This window comes from Pseudophryne corroboree, chromosome 3 (assembly GCF_028390025.1).
Source record: "Pseudophryne corroboree isolate aPseCor3 chromosome 3, aPseCor3.hap2, whole genome shotgun sequence".
Taxonomy (NCBI): domain Eukaryota; kingdom Metazoa; phylum Chordata; class Amphibia; order Anura; family Myobatrachidae; genus Pseudophryne; species Pseudophryne corroboree.
Window position 1 is genome coordinate 355,671,833 of NC_086446.1, and position 19,362 is coordinate 355,691,194.

The following is a 19,362-nucleotide window of genomic DNA, read 5'->3' on the forward strand; positions in this document are numbered from 1 at the left end:
TATCTCTCTTTCCGGCAGACACAAGTCTGCAGAGGTTCAAAGACCTGCTGGTGAGAAAATTGTCAAGTCAAGCGGAACGTGACCCGTCAACATCTCCTCCTTCACATTCTCCCGCAACTGGGGGTGCGAGGAAAAGGCTAAGAATTCCGAGCCCACCCGCTGGCGGTGATGCAGGGCAGTCTGGAGCGAGTGCTGACATCTGGTCCGGACTGAAGGACCTGCCAACGATTACTGACATGTCGTCTACTGTCACTGCATATGATTCTCTCACCATTGAAAGAATGGTGGAGGATTATATGAGTGACCGCATCCAAGTAGGCACGTCAGACAGTCCGTACGTATACTAGCAGGAAAAAGAGGCAATTTGGAGCCCCTTGCACAAACTGGCTTTATTCTACCTAAGTTGTCCTCCCTCCAGTGTGTACTCCGAAAAAGTGTTTAGTGCAGCCGCTAACCTTGTCAGCAATCGGCGTATGAGGTTACTTCCAGAAAATGTGGAGAAGATTATGTTCATCAAAATGAATTATAATCAATTCCTCCGTGGAGACATTCACCAGCAGCAATTGCCTCCAGAAAGTACACAGGGACCTGAGATGGTGGATTCCAGTGGGGACGAATTAATAATCTGTGAGGAGGGGGATGTACACAGTGAAAGGGGTGAGGAATCGGAGGATGATGATGAGGTGGACATCTTGCCTCTGTAGAGCCAGTTTGTGCAAGGAGAGATTGATTGCTTATTTTTTGGTGGGGGCCCAAACCAACCAGTCATTTCAGTCACAGTCGTGTGGCAGACCCTGTCGCTGAAATGATGGGTTCGTTAAAGTGTGCATGTCCTGTTTATACAACATAAGGGTGGGTGGGAGGGCCCAAGGACAATTCCATCTTGCACCTCTTTTTTCTTTCATTTTTCTTTGCATCATGTGCTGTTTGGGGACAATTTTTTTTAAGTGCCATCCTGCCTGACACTGCAGTGCCACTCCTAGATGGGCCAGGTGTTTGTGTCGGCCACTTGTGTCGCTTAGCTTAGTCACACAGCGACCTTGGAGCGCCTCTTTTTTTCTTTGCATCATGTGCTGTTTGGGGACAATTATTTTGAAGTGCCATCCTGCCTGACACTGCAGTGCTACTCCTAGATGGGCCAAGTGTTTGTGTCGGCCACTTGGGTCGCTTAGCTTAGCCATCCAGCGACCTCGGTGCAAATTTTAAGACTAAAAATAATATTGTGAGGTGTGAGGTGTTCAGAATAGACTGAAAATGAGTGTAAATTATGGTTATTGAGGTTAATAATACTATGGGATCAAAATGACCCCTACATTCTATGATTTAAGCTGTTTTTGAGGGGTTTTTGTAAAAAAGCACCCGAATCCAAAACACACCCGAATCCGACAAAAAATTTTCAGGGAGGTTTTGCCAAAACGCGTCCGAATCCAAAACACGGCCGCGGAACCGAATCCAATACCAAAACACAAAACCCGAAAAATGTCCGGTGCACATCACTACCGCCAATACACTTGCATACAGATAAGTGTGTATGGCTGTGATACACAGCGGCGCTGCCGATTCCTGGGGTAAGGCAGCCATCACACATGTTACATGTAACACAAAAGGTATATTTATGTTTTATCTGCCAACCCTCAGCAACTGGGCCCCCCTCTCCTTATCGCCCACCACACACACACAGCCATTTCTCCTGACAATGGATCACACCACTTCCTGCCCTGTCACCATGGTTCCCACAGATTGGATAAAATGTCTCTTCAGCCATTGATTAATGGCTGTGCCTGTGGGTGAGTGTGGCGGTTTCTGCACTGGCCACACCTCCATCCTTATGGCCAGTGGCAGAACCAGTGAGTAATAGGCCAAGTGCAAAAATATGCTTTAGGATCCCCCCCTGAATGGCATGCTGTAGATGTAGCAGGAAATATCAGAGAGTGGGGCATTGATACATGACTGGGGGTGTCAGAGAATAGGGTGCTGAGACATGGCTGGCACTATCAGAGAATGGAGTGCAGAGATATGACTGGTGTGCACTCTGCATTATTACACCCCCCTCCCCATCCCGCCGAAACTGCCCGAAAAGGGGGCATGGCTAATTTAAAAGGGGCATGTCCTCACGGGATCTCCTCTCCTTCACTGCTGGGGGAGCGTCCAGCTTCCCTGGAGATGCTGGCTACCCCCAGAGACTGAGCAGCGTGGAGTCTTGGCTTTTTATCTATGACAGAAGCGGAGTGCTGCAGGAGATTATTACACTACAGCACCCGGCTTCTGTCACTTCCGAGGGTGACACCCGGGCGGGCCACACCCCCCGCACCCGGCTTGTGATGCAAATGACTGGATGTTTCAGAAAATGGGGTGCTGGATACATGGCTGGGGGTGTCTGAGAATGGGGTGCTGAGGCTATCAGAGAATGGGGTGCTGAGACATGGCTAGGGGTGTCAGAGAATAGGGTGCTGAGACAAGGCTGGCATACGTCCCAACTGTCCCGATTCTCGCGGGTCAGTTCTATTTTCTTGGGACTATCATGCTGTCCCACCCGGAGGGCGTAGTGTCCCGTGGTGGTGGTGGTGGGGGGGGGGGGGGGGGCAGTTGGGGGCTCTCTGCCCTATTCACGAGAGACAGAGGGACTGGGGGCATGCCAGCAGCTCTCAGTGATGGACACGGGGAGCGTGGCTTACGATTGCAGCTCCACCACTCCCCCTTTCCCCGAGGTCACACTCCTTTTCAGGAGTGTGCGTGGCCTCACCACGTAGGAGTCACGATTCTACAGAGATGAAAGTTGGGAGGTATGTGCTGGGGGTGTCAGAGAATGGGGTGCTAAGGCATGGCTGGGTGTGTATGTGAGTGGGATGCGGAGACATGGCTGGTCAATAGTAGAGATGAGCGCCGGAAATTTTTCGGGTTTTGTGTTTTGGTTTTGGGTTCGGTTCCGCGGCCGTGTTTTGGGTTCGACCGCGTTTTGGCAAAACCTCACCGAATTTTTTTTGTCGGATTCGGGTGTGTTTTGGATTCGGGTGTTTTTTTCAAAAAACCCTAAAAAACAGCTTAAATCATAGAATTTGGGGGTTATTTTGATCCCAAAGTATTATTAACCTCAAAAACCATAATTTCCACTCATTTTCAGTCTATTCTGAATACCTCACACCTCACAATATTATTTTTAGTCCTAAAATTTGCACCGAGGTCGCTGTGTGAGTAAGATAAGCGACCCTAGTGGCCGACACAAACACCGGGCCCATCTAGGAGTGGCACTGCAGTGTCACGCAGGATGTCCCTTCCAAAAAACCCTCCCCAAACAGCACATGACGCAAAGAAAAAAAGAGGCGCAATGAGGTAGCTGTGTGAGTAAGATAAGCGACCCTAGTGGCCGACACAAACACCGGGCCCATCTAGGAGTGGCACTGCAGTGTCACGCAGGATGTCCCTTCCAAAAAACCCTCCCCAAACAGCACATGACGCAAAGAAAAAAAGAGGCGCAATGAGGTAGCTGTGTGAGTAAGATAAGCGACCCTAGTGGCCGACACAAACACCGGGCCCATCTAGGAGTGGCACTGCAGTGTCACGCAGGATGTCCCTTCCAAAAACCCCTCCCCAAACAGCACATGACGCAAAGAAAAAAAGAGGCGCAATGAGGTAGCTGACTGTGTGAGTAAGATAAGCGACCCTAGTGGCCGACACAAACACCGGGCCCATCTAGGAGTGGCACTACAGTGTCACGCAGGATGTCCCTTCCAAAAAACCCTCCCCAAACAGCACATGACGCAAAGAAAAAAAGAGGCGCAATGAGGTAGCTGACTGTGTGAGTAAGATAAGCGACCCTAGTGGCCGACACAAACACCGGGCCCATCTAGGAGTGGCACTGCAGTGTCACGCAGGATGGCCCTTCCAAAAAACCCTCCCCAAACAGCACATGACGCAAAGAAAAATAAAAGAAAAAAGAGGTGCAAGATGGAATTGTCCTTGGGCCCTCCCACCCACCCTTATGTTGTATAAACAGGACATGCACACTTTAACCAACCCATCATTTCAGTGACAGGGTCTGCCACACGACTGTGACTGATATGACGGGTTGGTTTGGACCCCCACCAAAAAAGAAGCAATTAATCTCTCCTTGCACAAACTGGCTCTACAGAGGCAAGATGTCCACCTCATCATCATCCTCCGATATATCACCGTGTACATCCCCCTCCTCACAGATTATCAATTCGTCCCCACTGGAATCCACCATCTCAGCTCCCTGTGTACTTTGTGGAGGCAATTGCTGCTGGTCAATGTCTCCGCGGAGGAATTGATTATAATTCATTTTAATGAACATCATCTTCTCCACATTTTCTGGATGTAACCTCGTACGCCGATTGCTGACAAGGTGAGCGGCGGCACTAAACACTCTTTCGGAGTACACACTTGTGGGAGGGCAACTTAGGTAGAATAAAGCCAGTTTGTGCAAGGGCCTCCAAATTGCCTCTTTTTCCTGCCAGTATAAGTACGGACTGTGTGACTTGCCTACTTGGATGCGGTCACTCATATAATCCTCCACCATTCTTTCAATGTTGAGAGAATCATATGCAGTGACAGTAGACGACATGTCTGTAATCGTTGTCAGGTCCTTCAGTCCGGACCAGATGTCAGCATCAGCAGTCGCTCCAGACTGCCCTGCATCACCGCCAGCGGGTGGGCTCGGAATTCTGAGCCTTTTCCTCGCACCCCCAGTTGCGGGAGAATGTGAAGGAGGAGATGTTGACAGGTCGCGTTCCGCTTGACTTGACAATTTTCTCACCAGCAGGTCTTTCAACCCCAGCAGACTTGTGTCTGCCGGAAAGAGAGATCCAAGGTAGGCTTTAAATCTAGGATCGAGCATGGTGGCCAAAATGTAGTGCTCTGATTTCAACAGATTGACCACCCGTGAATCCTTGTTAAGCGAATTAAGGGCTCCATCCACAAGTCCCACATGCCTAGCGGAATCGCTCCGTGTTAGCTCCTCCTTCAATGTCTCCAGCTTCTTCTGCAAAAGCCTGATGAGGGGAATGACCTGACTCAGGCTGGCAGTGTCTGAACTGACTTCACGTGTGGCAAGTTCAAAGGGCATCAGAACCTTGCACAACGTTGAAATCATTCTCCACTGCGCTTGAGACAGGTGCATTCCACCTCCTATATCGTGCTCAATTGTATAGGCTTGAATGGCCTTTTGCTGCTCCTCCAACCTCTGAAGCATATAGAGGGTTGAATTCCACCTCGTTACCACTTCTTGCTTCAGATGATGGCAGGGCAGGTTCAGTAGTTTTTGGTGGTGCTCCAGTCTTCTGTACGTGGTGCCTGTACGCCGAAAGTGTCCCGCAATTCTTCTGGCCACCGACAGCATCTCTTGCACGCCCCTGTCGTTTTTTTAAAAATTCTGCACCACCAAATTCAAGGTATGTGCAAAACATGGGACGTGCTGGAATTTGCCCATATTTAATGCACACACAATATTGCTGGCGTTGTCCGATGCCACAAATCCACAGGAGAGTCCAATTGGGGTAAGCCATTCCGCGATGATCTTCCTCAGTTGCCGTAAGAGGTTTTCAGCTGTGTGCGTATTCTGGAAACCGGTGATACAAAGCGTAGCCTGCCTAGGAAAGAGTTGGCGTTTGCGAGATGCTGCTACTGGTGCCGCCGCTGCTGTTCTTGCGGCGGGAGTCCATACATCTACCCAGTGGGCTGTCACAGTCATATAGTCCTGACCCTGCCCTGCTCCACTTGTCCACATGTCCGTGGTTAAGTGGACATTGGGTACAGCTGCATTTTTTAGGACACTGGTGACTCTTTTTCTGAGGTCTGTGTACATTTTCGGTATCGCCTGCCTAGAGAAATGGAACCTAGATGGTATTTGGTACCGGGGACACAGTACCTCCAACAAGTCTCTAGTTGGCTCTGCAGTAATGATGGATACCGGAACCACGTTTCTCACCACCCAGGATGCCAAGGCCTCAGTTATCCGCTTTGCAGTAGGATGACTGCTGTGATATTTCATCTTCCTCGCAAAGGACTGTTGGACAGTCAATTGCTTGGTGGAAGTAGTAAAAGTGGTCTTACGACTTCCCCTCTGGGATGACCATCGACTCCCAGCGGCAACAACAGCAGCGCCAGCAGCAGTAGGCGTTACACGCAAGGATGCATCGGAGGAATCCCAGGCAGGAGAGGAATCATCAGAATTGCCAGTGACATGGCCTGCAGGACTATTGGCATTCCTGGGGAAGGAGGAAATTGACACTGAGGGAGTTGGTGGGGTGGTTTGCGTGAGCTTGGTTACAAGAGGAAGGGATTTACTGGTCAGTGGACTGCTTCCGCTGTCGGCCAAAGTTTTTGAACTTGTCACTGACTTATTATGAATGCGCTGCAGGTGACGTATAAGGGAGGATGTTCCGAGGTGGTTAACGTCCTTACCCCTACTTATTACAGCTTGACAAAGGGAACACACGGCTTGACAAATGTTGTCCGCATTTCTGGTGAAATACTTCCACACCGAAGAGCTGATTTTTTTGGTATTTTCACCAGGCATGTCAACGGCCATATTCCTCCCACGGACAACAGGTGTCTCCCCGGGTGCCTGACTTAAACAAACCACCTCACCATCAGAATCCTCCTGGTCAATTTCCTCCCCAGCGCCAGCAACACCCATATCCTCCTCATCCTGGTGTACTTCAACACTGACATCTTCAATCTGACTATCAGGAACTGGACTGCGGGTGCTCCTTCCAGCACTTGCAGGGGGCGTGCAAATGGTGGAAGGCGCATGCTCTTCACGTCCAGTGTTGGGAAGGTCAGGCATCGCAACCGACACAATTGGACTCTCCTTGTGGATTTGGGATTTCGAAGAACGCACAGTTCTTTGCTGTGCTTTTTCCAGCTTGAGTCTTTTCATTTTTCTAGCGAGAGGCTGAGTGCTTCCATCCTCATGTGAAGCTGAACCACTAGCCATGAACATAGGCCAGGGCCTCAGCCGTTCCTTGCCACTCCGTGTGGTAAATGGCATATTGGCAAGTTAACGCTTCTCCTCCGACAATTTTATTTTAGGTTTTGGAGTCCTTTTTTTACTGATATTTGGTGTTTTGGATTTGACATGCTCTGTACTATGACATTGGGCATCGGCCTTGGCAGACGACGTTGCTGGCATTTCATCGTCTCGGCCATGACTAGTGGCAGCAGCTTCAGCACGAGGTGGAAGTGGATCTTGATCTTTCCCTAATTTTGGAACCTCAACATTTTTGTTCTCCATATTTTAATAGGCACAACTAAAAGGCACCTCAGGTAAACAATGGAGATGGATGGATACTAGTATACAATTATGGATGGACTGCCGAGTGCCGACACAGAGGTAGCTACAGCCGTGGACTACCGTACTGTACTGTGTCTGCTGCTAATATAGACTGGTTGATAAAGAGATGTAGTATGTATGTATAAAGAAGAAAGAAAAAAAAACCATGGGTAGGTGGTATACAATTATGGACGGACTGCCGAGTGCCGACACAGAGGTAGCTACAGCCGTGGACTACCGTACTGTACTGTGTCTGCTGCTAATATAGACTGGATGATAATGAGATGTAGTATGTATAAAGAAGAAAGAAAAAAAAACCACGGGTAGGTGGTATACAATTATGGATGGACTGCCGAGTGCCGACACAGAGGTAGCTACAGCCGTGGACTACCGTACTGTACTGTGTCTGCTGCTAATATAGACTGGATGATAATGAGATGTAGTATGTATAAAGAAGAAAAAAAAAATCACGGGTAGGTGGTATACAATTATGGATGGACTGCCGAGTGCCGACACAGAGGTAGCTACAGCCGTGGACTACCGTACTGTACTGTGTCTGCTGCTAATATAGACTGGTTGATAATGAGATGTTGTATGTATAAAGAAGAAAGAAAAAAAAACCACGGGTAGGTGGTATACAATTATGGATGGACTGCCGAGTGCCGACACAGAGGTAGCTACAGCCGTGGACTACCGTACTGTACTGTGTCTGCTGCTAATATAGACTGGATGATAATGAGATGTAGTATGTATAAAGAAGAAAAAAAAAACCACGGGTAGGTGGTATACAATTATGGATGGACTGCCGAGTGCCGACACAGAGGTAGCTACAGCCGTGGACTACCGTACTGTACTGTGTCTGCTGCTAATATAGACTGGATGATAATGAGATGTAGTATGTATAAAGAAGAAAGAAAAAAAAAAACCACGGGTAGGTGGTATACAATTATGGATGGACTGCCGAGTGCCGACACAGAGGTAGCTACAGCCGTGAACTACCGTACTGTGTCTGCTGCGACTGGATGATAAATAATGATATAAAAAATATATATATATCACTACTGCAGCCGGACAGGTATATATTATATAATGACGGACCTGCTGGACACTGTCTGTCAGCAGAATGAGTTTTTTATAGAATAAAAAAACACCACACAAGTCACACGACGAGTGTTTAACTTTTTCAGGCAATCACAATATAGTATACTATACTGGTGGTCAGTGTGGTCAGGTCACTGGTCAGTCACACTGGCAGTGGCACTCCTGCAGCAAAAGTGTGCACTGTTTAATTTTAATAATATGTACTCCTGGGTCCTGCTATAACCTATAACTGCTCCCCAGTCTCCCCCACAATTAAGCTGTGTGAGCACAGTCAGATATTATACATAGATGATGCAGCACACTGGGCTGAGCACAGATATGGTATGTGACTGAGTCACTGTGTATCGTTTTTTTCAGGCAGAGAACGGATTATATTAAATAAAACTGCACTGGTGGTCACTGGTCAGTGGTCAGTCACTAGTAAACTCTGCTCTCTCTAGTACTCCTAAGCTCCAGTAAATCAAGTGTCTCTGTCTCAATCTCACTCTCTCTCTTCTAATCTAAATGGAGAGGACGCCAGCCACGTCCTCTCCCTATCAATCTCAATGCACGTGTGAAAATGGCGGCGACGCGCGGCTCCTTATATAGAATCCGAGTCTCGCGATAGAATCCGAGCCTCGCGAGAATCCGACAGCGTCATGATGACGTTCGGGCGCGCTCGGGTTAACCGAGCAAGGCGGGAAGATCCGAGTCGCTCGGATCCGTGTAAAAAAAGCTGAAGTTCGGGCGGGTTCGGATTCCGAGGAACCGAACCCGCTCATCTCTAGTCAATAGTACACTTTTTTTTATGTCCCTGCTGCCTCTCTATCTGTCCCTACATCCCTGCTACCTCTGTCCCTACCGCCTCTCTATGTCCCTACTGTACAGTATGTCTCTGCTGCCTCTGTTCCTACTTCCCTGCTGCCTCTGTCTGACCAAGTGCCGTAACTAGGCATTTTAGCGCTGTGTGCAATAAATGGCATTGGCGCCCCCCCCATGCAAGGTAGGGGCAGTGCACAGCATAGGCGCGCAAAAAATATATAGGGTCATGGCTTCATGGGGAAGGGGCGTGGCCTCAAAATAATACCAATTCATACTACGTTGCACAGTAGTCTCCATTATTCAAATTACGCTGCACACTAGCGCCACTACACCAGGTAGAGCCCCTTTTACACATTACAGCAGACAGTCCCCCTTTTTACACATTACGGCAGACAGGGTCCCCTTTTTTACACATTATGGCAGAAAGGATAGAGAAATAGAGAGAGAGAGAGAGAGAGAGAGAGAGAGAGAGATACTTACCATCTCTCCCCGCTGGCAGTCAGGCTCCTCGTGCTGGCAGATCCCTCGGTGCAGGCAGGGGAGAAGGAGGAGGAGGGAGGGGGACTGGAGCTGCAGCAGCGCTATGTAATTGGTGGTGGCGCCGCTGCAGCTGTCCCCTCTCCTTCCGTATTGGCTGCCCGGTGCTGCTGTGAATGCTGGGATGAAGGAACCTCCTCCCTCCTCCTCCTCCGCTGCCTCCGGCGCTGTTCTCTCCTCTCCAGCTCGGTGCACACAGCAGAGGCGGCATGTAATGAGTCAATTTGACTAATTACATGCCGCTGGCCGTTGCGCCCAGTTACTGCCCTGGTCTGACCCTATTGTATGTCCCTGTTTCCTTAATATCTGTCCCTATGTTCCTGCTGCCTCTCTATGTCCCTACTGTACAGTATGTCTCTGCTGACTCTCTCTCTCCCTATGTCCCTGCTGCCTCTCTATCTGTCCCTACGCCCCTGCTGCCTCTCTATGTCCCTACTGTACAGTATGTCTCTGCTGCCTCTCTGTCCCTACATCCCTCTGTTCCTACATCCCTGCTGCCTCTGTTCCTACATCCCTGTCTGTCCCTATTGTATGTCCCTGGTGCCTCTCTATCTGTCCCTATGTCCCTGCTGCTTATCTATCCCTACGTCCCTGCTGCCTCACTATCTGTCCCTATGTCCCAGCTTCCTCTCTCTCTGTTCCTACATCCCTGCTCCCTCTCTCTCTCTGTTCCTACATCCCTGCTGCCTCTCTATTCATCCCTACTGTGCCTCCCTAAGTGCCTGCTGCCTCTCTCTGTCCCTGCTGCCTCTCTATCTGTCCCTATGCCCCTGTTGCCCCTCTCTGTTTCTATGCCCTTGCTGTCTATCCTTAGGGGTAATTCAGAGTTGATCGCAGCAGCAAATTTGTTAGCAGTTGGGCAAAACCATGTGCACTGCAGGGGGGGGGCAGATATAACATGTGCAGAGAGAGTTAGATTTGGGTGGGGCGTGTTCAAACTGAAATCTAAATTGCAGTGTAAAAATATAGCAGGCAGTATTTATCCAGCACAGAAACAAAATAACCCACCTAAATCTAACTCTCTCTGCAAATGTTATATCTTCCCCACCTGCAGTGCACATGGGGGGTAATTCCAAGTTGATCGCAGCAGGAATTTTGTTAGCAGTTGGGCAAAACCATGGGGGTCATTCCGAGTTGTTCGCTCGTTATTTTTTTCTCGCAACGGAGCGATTAGTCGCGAATGCGCATGCGCAATGTCCGCACTGCGACTGTGCCAAGTAAATTTGCTATGCAGTTAGGTATTTTACTCACGGTTTTTTCTTCGTTCTGGTGATCGTAATGTGATTGACAGGAAGTGGGTGTTTCTGGGCGGAAACAGGCCGTTTTATGGGTGTGTGCGAAAAAACGCTACCGTTTCTGGGAAAAACGCGGGAGTGGCTGAAGAAATGGAGGAGTGTCTGGGCGAACGCTGGGTGTGTTTGTGACGTCAAATCAGGAACGACTAGCACTGAACTGATCGCAGATGCCGAGTAAGTCTGGAGCTACTCAGAAACTGCTAAGAGGTGTGTGGTCGCAATTTTGAGAATCTTTTGTTCGCAATTTTACTATGCTAAGATTCACTCCCAGTAGGCGGCGGCTTAGCGTGTGTAAAGCTGCTAAAAGCAGCTTGCGAGCGAACAACTCGGAATGAGGGCCCATGTGCACTGCAGGGGAGGCAGATTTAACATGTGCAGAGAGAGTTAGATTTGGGTGTGGTGTGTTCAATCTGCAATCTAATTTGCAGTGTAAAAATAAAGCAGCCAGTATTTACCCTGCACAGAAATAAAATAACCCACCCAAATCTAACTCTTTCTGCACGTTATATCTGCCTCCCCTGCAGTGCACATGGTTTTGCCCAACTGCTAACAAATTTGCTGCTGCGATCAACTTCCAGCACTCAAAATACAGACGCCGGAATCCTGACACTACTTGGAATGCTGATACCGGCATCCTGAATAGGGTCACAAGCCCAATGCCAGAATCCTGACTGCCGGGATACCGAACACACGACTGCCGGCATGTGTAACAGGTAAGCCGCTGGAGGGGGAGGGTGTTTAGGTTTAGGCTCCGGGGGGAAGGTTAGGGTTAGGCTGTGGGGAAGGGGGTTATATTAAGGCTGTGGGGAGGGGGGGCAGGGTTAGGCTGCAGGTAAGGGGGGTAGGTTTAAGCACCTACGGGGAGGGTTAGGGTTAGCCTGCGGGTGGGGGGTGGGGGGTGGTGGTGAGGTTTAGTTAGTATACATACCTTCCCCTGTCGAGATTCTGAACATCGTGATGCTGCGGTCGGTATATATTGACCGTTGGCATTCCGAAGGCCGACATTTCAATCCCAACCCATGTAATTAATTAAAAATGTAATACAAGCAACAATGGGGGTCATTCCGAGTTGTTCGCTCGCCGTTTTTAGCAGAATTGCGATCAGGCTAAAAATCTGCATTTCTGCGCATGCGTATGGGCCGCAGGGCGCACGCGCTAAGTACTTTCATACAAAACTATGCAATTTTACACAGGGCTGAGCAACGCTTTTCAGTCACTCTGCTGATCGGTGAGTGATTGACAGGAAGTGGGCGTTTCTGGGTGGTAACTGAGTGTTTTCCGGGAGTGTGCTAAAAAACGCAGGCGTGCCAGCCAAAAACGCAGGAGTGGCTGGGGAAACTGGGGAGTGGCTGGACGAACGCAGGGCGTGTTTGTGACGTCAAACCAAGAACCAAACAGTCTGCAGTGATCACAATCTAGGAGTAGGTCTGGAGCTACACAGAAACTGCAGGGAAATATTTAATAGCAGAACTGCTAACCTTTCGTTAGCAATTCTGCTAAGCTAAGATACACTCCCAGAGGGCGGCGGCCTAGCGTGTGCACTGCTGCTTAAAGCAGCTAGCGAGCGAACAACTCGGAATGAGGGCCAATGTGAGCAGAATGAGTAGCTGCTGTAACAATCTGGCTGATATATATCCCTTTTAGATCAGAATCACTTGTTGTTTTGAAACTGTTTCAACAAACCTGCAATGATCTCCAGTCCCTCCACAAGTTCAGCTCCAGTTATGGCATAACACCCTTGAATGTGCCCCAGGTGTCTCTTTATCTTCATCAACCCCAATTTCTCTACCAATAATGCTGGTCTCCTGGCACCTTGTTTATTTGCCATCACCAAGAAGGGAACACCTCTCATTTCATCATCCTCTAGGATAGGAAGGAGCTCTGACCAGGACTCCTGAAATCTCTCTGGGTCAGCACTGTCCACCACAAAAACAAGCCCATCTGTATTTAGAAAGTAATGTTTCCACAGAGCTCTGTTCTTTTTCTGACCACCCATGTCCCACAAAGTGAGTGAATGTGACATTACGGATGGGTTCATAGTGAAAAAAGATTGGATACCGCACAGGCTCTTATCGACAAACCACCCAGTCAACAATATTTTCGTTAGTAATAATCAAATTGGGGGGGTGCTACCAACTACCAATTGGATAACTGATTCTCAAAGGAAAGGAAGACAGTATTATGGTGCACTATTCTATATTTTATACAAATAGACAATAAAATATAACTTTTATTATGAAATTTCTTTAAAAAGTATTAATTTCCCCACAAGGATAATTAAAATAGCAAAATACTAAAATAATACAGACTAGAAAGAAAAATGAGAATATTCAAATTTATGTGCGAGGGCCCTTGTGTACACTCACTTAAGCTCCTTAAACGGATGGTATTCATGTGACCGCCGGTCAGCTGACCGACAGTCACATGACCTCCTCCACCAGCCCGACGGGTCACTGTCCCGATGGTCGGCATGCCAACCAACAGGGACTATTTCCACTCGTGGGTGTCCACGACACCCATAGAGTGGGAATAGAACCCGTGGCGACCGCAGGTCGCCACCGATCCCGCAGCGTGGAGAGCGCAGCGAGCCCGCAAGGGGCTTGCTGCACTCGCCCCTCCACACCAGGATCCCGGCGTCGGTATGCTGCAGGGATCCCGGCGTCGGTAAGCTGACCGGCGGTCAGGAGACCGCTGGTGAGCCGTACTACACCCCCTTAAACAGTTCTGTATATTAGTATATATCACATGTGTAGGTATATGAGTAGTAGTGAGAGTAAAACCGAGTAAAACCGAGTAAAACCGAACCTCGCTCATCACTAATGAGTAGTCAATGTATTGTTTGTATATAAACTGTTGCACTCATTTACAGTGTCTTCATTGGCTTATCGCAATAAAGACATTTTCTTTATATCAGCCGTGTGTGGTTTTACTTTCATCACTCTTTCTCTCACAGATAAGGGGAGTATATGTGCTCTACTAAACTTAAAATTTATCAGGTACCATTAACAGATCCTCTTATATTAATGAAGATTACAACTCCAATATCATTATAAAGTATATGTAATACAATTGCTGGGATGGGCTCCAGAGTCTCAACATTAAATCTAATGGTGGCTATTGTACAGACTGTCTCATTCAGCTTCAGTTTATACACGACCGTGGTCTTTCCAGCAGCATCAAGACCCAGCATCAGGATCCGAGCTTGGTCACCAGAGAACTTCATAGGCAAACGCAAGGGGAGTTTACAGTTGCCCGATACCCCCCTTCCCCTCAGCCTGGCCAGCGGCCACTACATGCAGTATAAAGGGTGGAATGGATGTGCTGCACATGCCTGGTGGCAAGTTTTCCTACCAAGTCTGCAGTGTGTGTGCCATACTTGCCGATATTCTGGATGCCCCATCTGGGAGAAGGCATCCAGGTCGACGAAGCTTGGGGAGTGGCTCGGCACAGGGTGCATGGCGGAGGAAATATTCTCCTATTTGTTGGTGGAGTGTGGGGCATGGTTGTGGGATTGTGGCCCCGCCCCCACTACACTATGCCAAGATCACCGGCACGGTGGAGCAGGAGGTGGGGTCAGGATGATGTGATTCGGTGTGAATTGCATCATCACCATACCACCCCCACTGCAGGAGATATATGTCTGTGCTTCCGGGGGGGCGCGGGGGGTTGGCTACCAGCCGGGAGACTTGCTAACTTTTCCAGGTGGCCGGGAGCGCCACTCGATTTTCAAGAGGCTCCAGGCCATTCCTGCCATTCCTGGAGAGTAGGCAAGTATGGTGTGTGCCTGTGGATTTGAGTGCTCAATAATCGCACCAGAGAGAGAATCTGCTAAGTAGCTTACTGTGATCATTTGGCCTGCATGTGTCTGTAGTACTGTATTGCATAAATTGTACTTTGTAAAATCAAACAGCTGGAAACCCCCCCCTCCAGAAATCCTGCATTTGCACCTGAACTTCATTAACGCTTGCTGCGGAGTGCACAGGAGTAGAGCCATAGATGCAGTAGTTTTTCTTCTTGATTTGTTCTATATGAATGTGCTTGCTGTTATGTCTGAGCATGTTTCCTGCTGTATATTTAGTCTTTTCATTGGCCAAGCCTACCTTTGATTTTAGCAAAGAAGCATTGAGAGGTATTTCCTGGTTGCTCTGTCACTCTGTGCAATGTTGGAAGATTAATCTACAACCTTCTCTGACAGTGACACTAGTGATCAACACAGGAAGTGATTTCCTTGATAATGTGTTGGTTTGGATAAGACCAACTTTATTGTAATTTAACATAAGCAGAAACTGTAATTATATTTGGTATACGGTTGTTAGGTCAGCCACACCTAGGTTGACAGTCATTAGGTTGATCACTATTGGTCGACATGCATTAGGTCGGCATGGTTCCAAGGTCAACATTAACAGAAGGTTGACACAGGAAAAGGTTAACATGAGTTTTTCACTTTTTTTCATTTATTGAATTTTTTGTATAGTTTACTATTCACGTGGACTATGATTGGGAATAGTAACCTGTGCGAGAGCCATACGATGGGACATGGTGCACTAATTGGGGTTCCCATCGATGTTACGGAGTAAACAACACGAAAAAAGCCCATGTCGACCCTTTTCTGTGTTGACCTTTTTCATGTTGAACTTCACACCATATTGACCTTTTTCGGGTGTTGACCTAGTGACTGTCGGCCCAGTGATCCATACCCATTATATTATATTTATGTAGTTATTTCCTTTGGGATGGAATCAGGATTCCAGTGTCGGTATCCGACTGCCATGATCCCAAACACTGGGATCCTGACAGAGACCCATTTCCCTTATTCTATAGTACTTGTAAATATTTCTGGAGTCATATTACAACAATAGCTTGCAGTATTAAATACTCTACAGAGAGGGCTAAGTCATTGGCTGGCACTGAAAACACTGTAATTTAGCCTGACAGTTTGCTTTCAACTTTCCTTATGGGAAAATCGAGATTTAGGTCAAGCTCTAGAACTGTCCATATCTTTGGCAATTGGGACTGCCCTGCAAAAGTTGTAAGATATTGGCTCATTTGGCCCTGTTGTGTGTGGTGTGCTCTACTTCTGTTATGATATACCAAATCACATAGATGTAATCAGGGTTGGAGTGGCCCACCGGGAACCCTACTGCCTGGGGCCCCAACCCCTCCACTAGGGAACAGGGTCAAGACTGTGCACTTTCATTATACATTATATATGTGTTACATTATGCTGCACAAGACTAAGGTGTATTTTCTACAGTAAAATATTTGCAATAATTTGCTTTAGGGGGGACATTGGGGGAGATGTAGCAAACGTTCCAAAGAGGACACGTTCAGAAGTTGCTATCATTTATCTAGTACATTCCATAATATTATAGGTAGAAGCTTATTGATTGCCATGGCCAACACATCCATATGTCTCTTTCGCAGGTTTAATACATCTTCCCTACTATTCCTTATAGTAAATAATAATTAGAGATGTGCGGCGGGCACTTTTCGTGTTTTGTGTTTTGGTTTTGGTTCTCGTTCCATGCTGGTGTTTTGGATCTGGATTGGTTTTGCCAAAACCACCCTTTCGCGTTTTGGTTTTGGATCTGGATGATTTTTGAAAAAAACCACAAAAACAGCTAAAATCACATAATTTGGGGGTCATGTTGATCCTATTGTATTATTAACCTCAATAACATTCATTTCCACCCATTTCCAGTCTATTCTGAACACCTCACAATATTGTTTTTAAGCCAAAAGGTTGCACCGAGGTGGCTGGATGACTAAGCTAAGCGACACAAGTGTGCTGCACAAACACCTGGCCCATCTAGGAGTGGCACTGCAGTGGCAGACAGGATGGCAGATTTAAAAAATAGGCCCCAAACAGCACATCATGCAAAGAAGAAAAAGAGGTGCAATGAGGTAGCTGGATTGCTAAGGTAAGCGACACAAGTGTGCGTCACAAACACCTGACCCATCTAGGAGTGGCAATGCAATGGCAGACAGGATGGCACTTCAAAAAACTAGGCCCCAAACAGCACATCATGCAAAGAAGAAAAAGAAGTGCAATGAGGTAGCTGTATGACTAAGCTAAGCGACACAAGTGTGCGGCACAAACACCTGGCCAATCTAGAAGAGGCACTGCAATGGCAGACAGGATGGCACTTAAAAAAACTAGGCCCCAAACAGCACATCATGCAAAGCAGAAAAAGAGGTGCAATGAGGTAGCTGTATGACTAAGCTAAGCAACACAAGTGTGCGGCACAAACACCTGGCCTATCTAGGAGGGGCACTACAGTTGCAGACAAGATGGCACTTATAAAAACTAGGCCCCGAAATAGCACATCATGCAAACAAGAAAAAGAGGTGCAATGAGGTTAGCTGTATGACTAAGCTAAGCGACACAAGTGTGTGGCACAAACAACATGGGACATGCTGGAATTTGCCCAGATGTAATACACGCACAAAATTGGTGGCACAGGAGAGCGTACCCCTAAACCACACATACACACGGCAAAGCCTGTAAAATTAATTTGGATAATAATAACCCTTTTATTTGGAGCCTTTATAATAATATGCAGCACAGGTGTGCGTACCCCTACACCACACAGGGCAAACCCTGTAAAAATTATTTGAATAATAATATAAGTAATGTATATAAGCCTTTTATTTGGAGTAAATAATATACAGCACAGGACACCACCACTGGACTTATGGCAGCACAAGACACCACCATTGGACTGATGCACCACAAGACAGCACCACTGGACTGGGCTTATATGGCAGTACCCCTGGATTTATACGGCAGTACCCCTGGAGTTGTACAGCAGTGTCAGACAGGAAGCCACTTTAAAAAACTAGTCCCAAACAGCAAATGATGCAAAGAAGAAAAAGAGATGTATAAACAGGACATGCACACTTTAACAAACCAATAATTTCAGTGACAGGGTCTGCCACATGACTGTGGCTGAAATGACTGGTTTGTTTGGGCCCCCACCAAAAAAGAAGCAATCAATCTCTCCTTGCACAAACTGGCTCTACAGAGGCAAGATGTCGACCTCATCCTCATCCTCCGATTCCTCACCCCTTTCACTGTGTACATCCTCCTCCTCACAGAGTATTTATTCATCCCCACTGGAGGAATCCACCATCACAGGTCCCTGTGTACTTTCTGTAGGCAATTGCTGGTAAAGGTCTTCACGGAGGAATTTATAATTAATTTTGATGAACATCATCTTCTCCACATTTAGTGGAAGTAACCTCCTACGCCGATCGCTGACAAGGTTACCGGCTGCACTAAACACTCTTTCGGAGGACACACTGGAGGGGGGGGCAACTTAGGTAAAATAAAGCCAGTTTGTGCAAGGTCATCCAAATTTCCTCTTTCTCCTGCCAGTATACATATGGACTGTCTGACATGCCTACTTGGATGCTGTCACTCATATAATCCTCCACCATTATTTTAATGGTGACAGAATCATATGCAGTGAAGTAATCGTTGGCAGGTCCTTCAGTCCGGACCAGATGACAGCATTAGCTCCTGACTGCCCTGCATCACCGCCAGCGGGTGGGCTAGGAAATCTTATTCTTTTCCTCGTAGCCCCAGTTGCGGTAGAAAATGAAGGAGGAGCTGTTGATGGGTTGTGTTCTGCTTGAGTTGACAATTTTCTCACCAGCAGGTCTTTGAACCTCTGCAGACTTGTGTCTGCCGGAAAGAAAGATACAACATAGGCTTTAAACCTAGGATCGAGCATGGTGGCCAAAATGTAGTGCTCTGATTTCAACAGATTGACCACTCTTGAATCCTGGCAACACGAATGAAATGCTCCATCAACAAGTCCCACATACATACGAGTTGGCGTTTGCGAGATGCTGCTACTGGTGCCGCTGCTTTTGTTGTTGCTGCGGGAGGCAATACATCTACCCAGTGGGCTGTCACACTCATATAGTCCTTAGTCTGCCCTGTTCCACTTGTCCACATGTCCGTGGTTAAGTGGACGGTGAGTACAACTGCATTTTTTAGGACACTTTTTCTGACGTCTCTGTACATTCTCGGTATCGCCTGCCTAGTGAAGTGTAACCTAGATGGGATTTGGTACCGGGGACACACTACCTCAAACAATTCTCTAAGTCCCACTGAACTAATGGCGGATACCGGACGCACATCTAAATCCAACATAGCTGTCATGGCCTCAGTTATCCGCTTTGCAACAGGATGACTGCTGTCATATTTCATCTTCCTCACAAAGGACTGTTGGACAGTCAATTGCTTAGTTGAAGTAGTACAAGTGGTCTTCCAACTTCCCCTCTGGGATGTCGATCGACTTCCAGCAGCAACAACAGCAGCGGCGGCAG

General features: G+C 47.7%; 1 protein-coding gene across 1 annotated transcript; it reads right to left on the reverse strand.

Annotated features, from left to right (window-relative positions):
* Window positions 1-12,676: 12,676 nt before the first annotated feature.
* Window positions 12,677-14,248, reverse strand: LOC135057264 (ADP-ribosylation factor-like). Its single transcript, XM_063963156.1, has 2 exons — window positions 14,089-14,248; window positions 12,677-13,035 (listed from the first exon to the last, which is right to left on the reverse strand). The coding sequence occupies exons 1-2, from the start codon at window positions 14,246-14,248 to the stop codon at window positions 12,677-12,679; spliced, it is 519 nt and encodes a 172-aa protein (XP_063819226.1).
* Window positions 14,249-19,362: the final 5,114 nt, after the last annotated feature.

What these genes read in the sequence shown, in the direction of transcription:
- LOC135057264 (XM_063963156.1), bottom strand. Translation starts at nt 14,248, where the DNA reads ATGAAGTTCTCTGGTGACCAAGCTCGGATCCTGATGCTGGGTCTTGAT. An exon ending in GCCCATCCCAGCAATTGTAT is followed by an intron (nt 13,036 to 14,088) that starts TACATATACTTT and finishes TGTCACATTCAC; the next exon opens with TCACTTTGTGGGACATGGGT.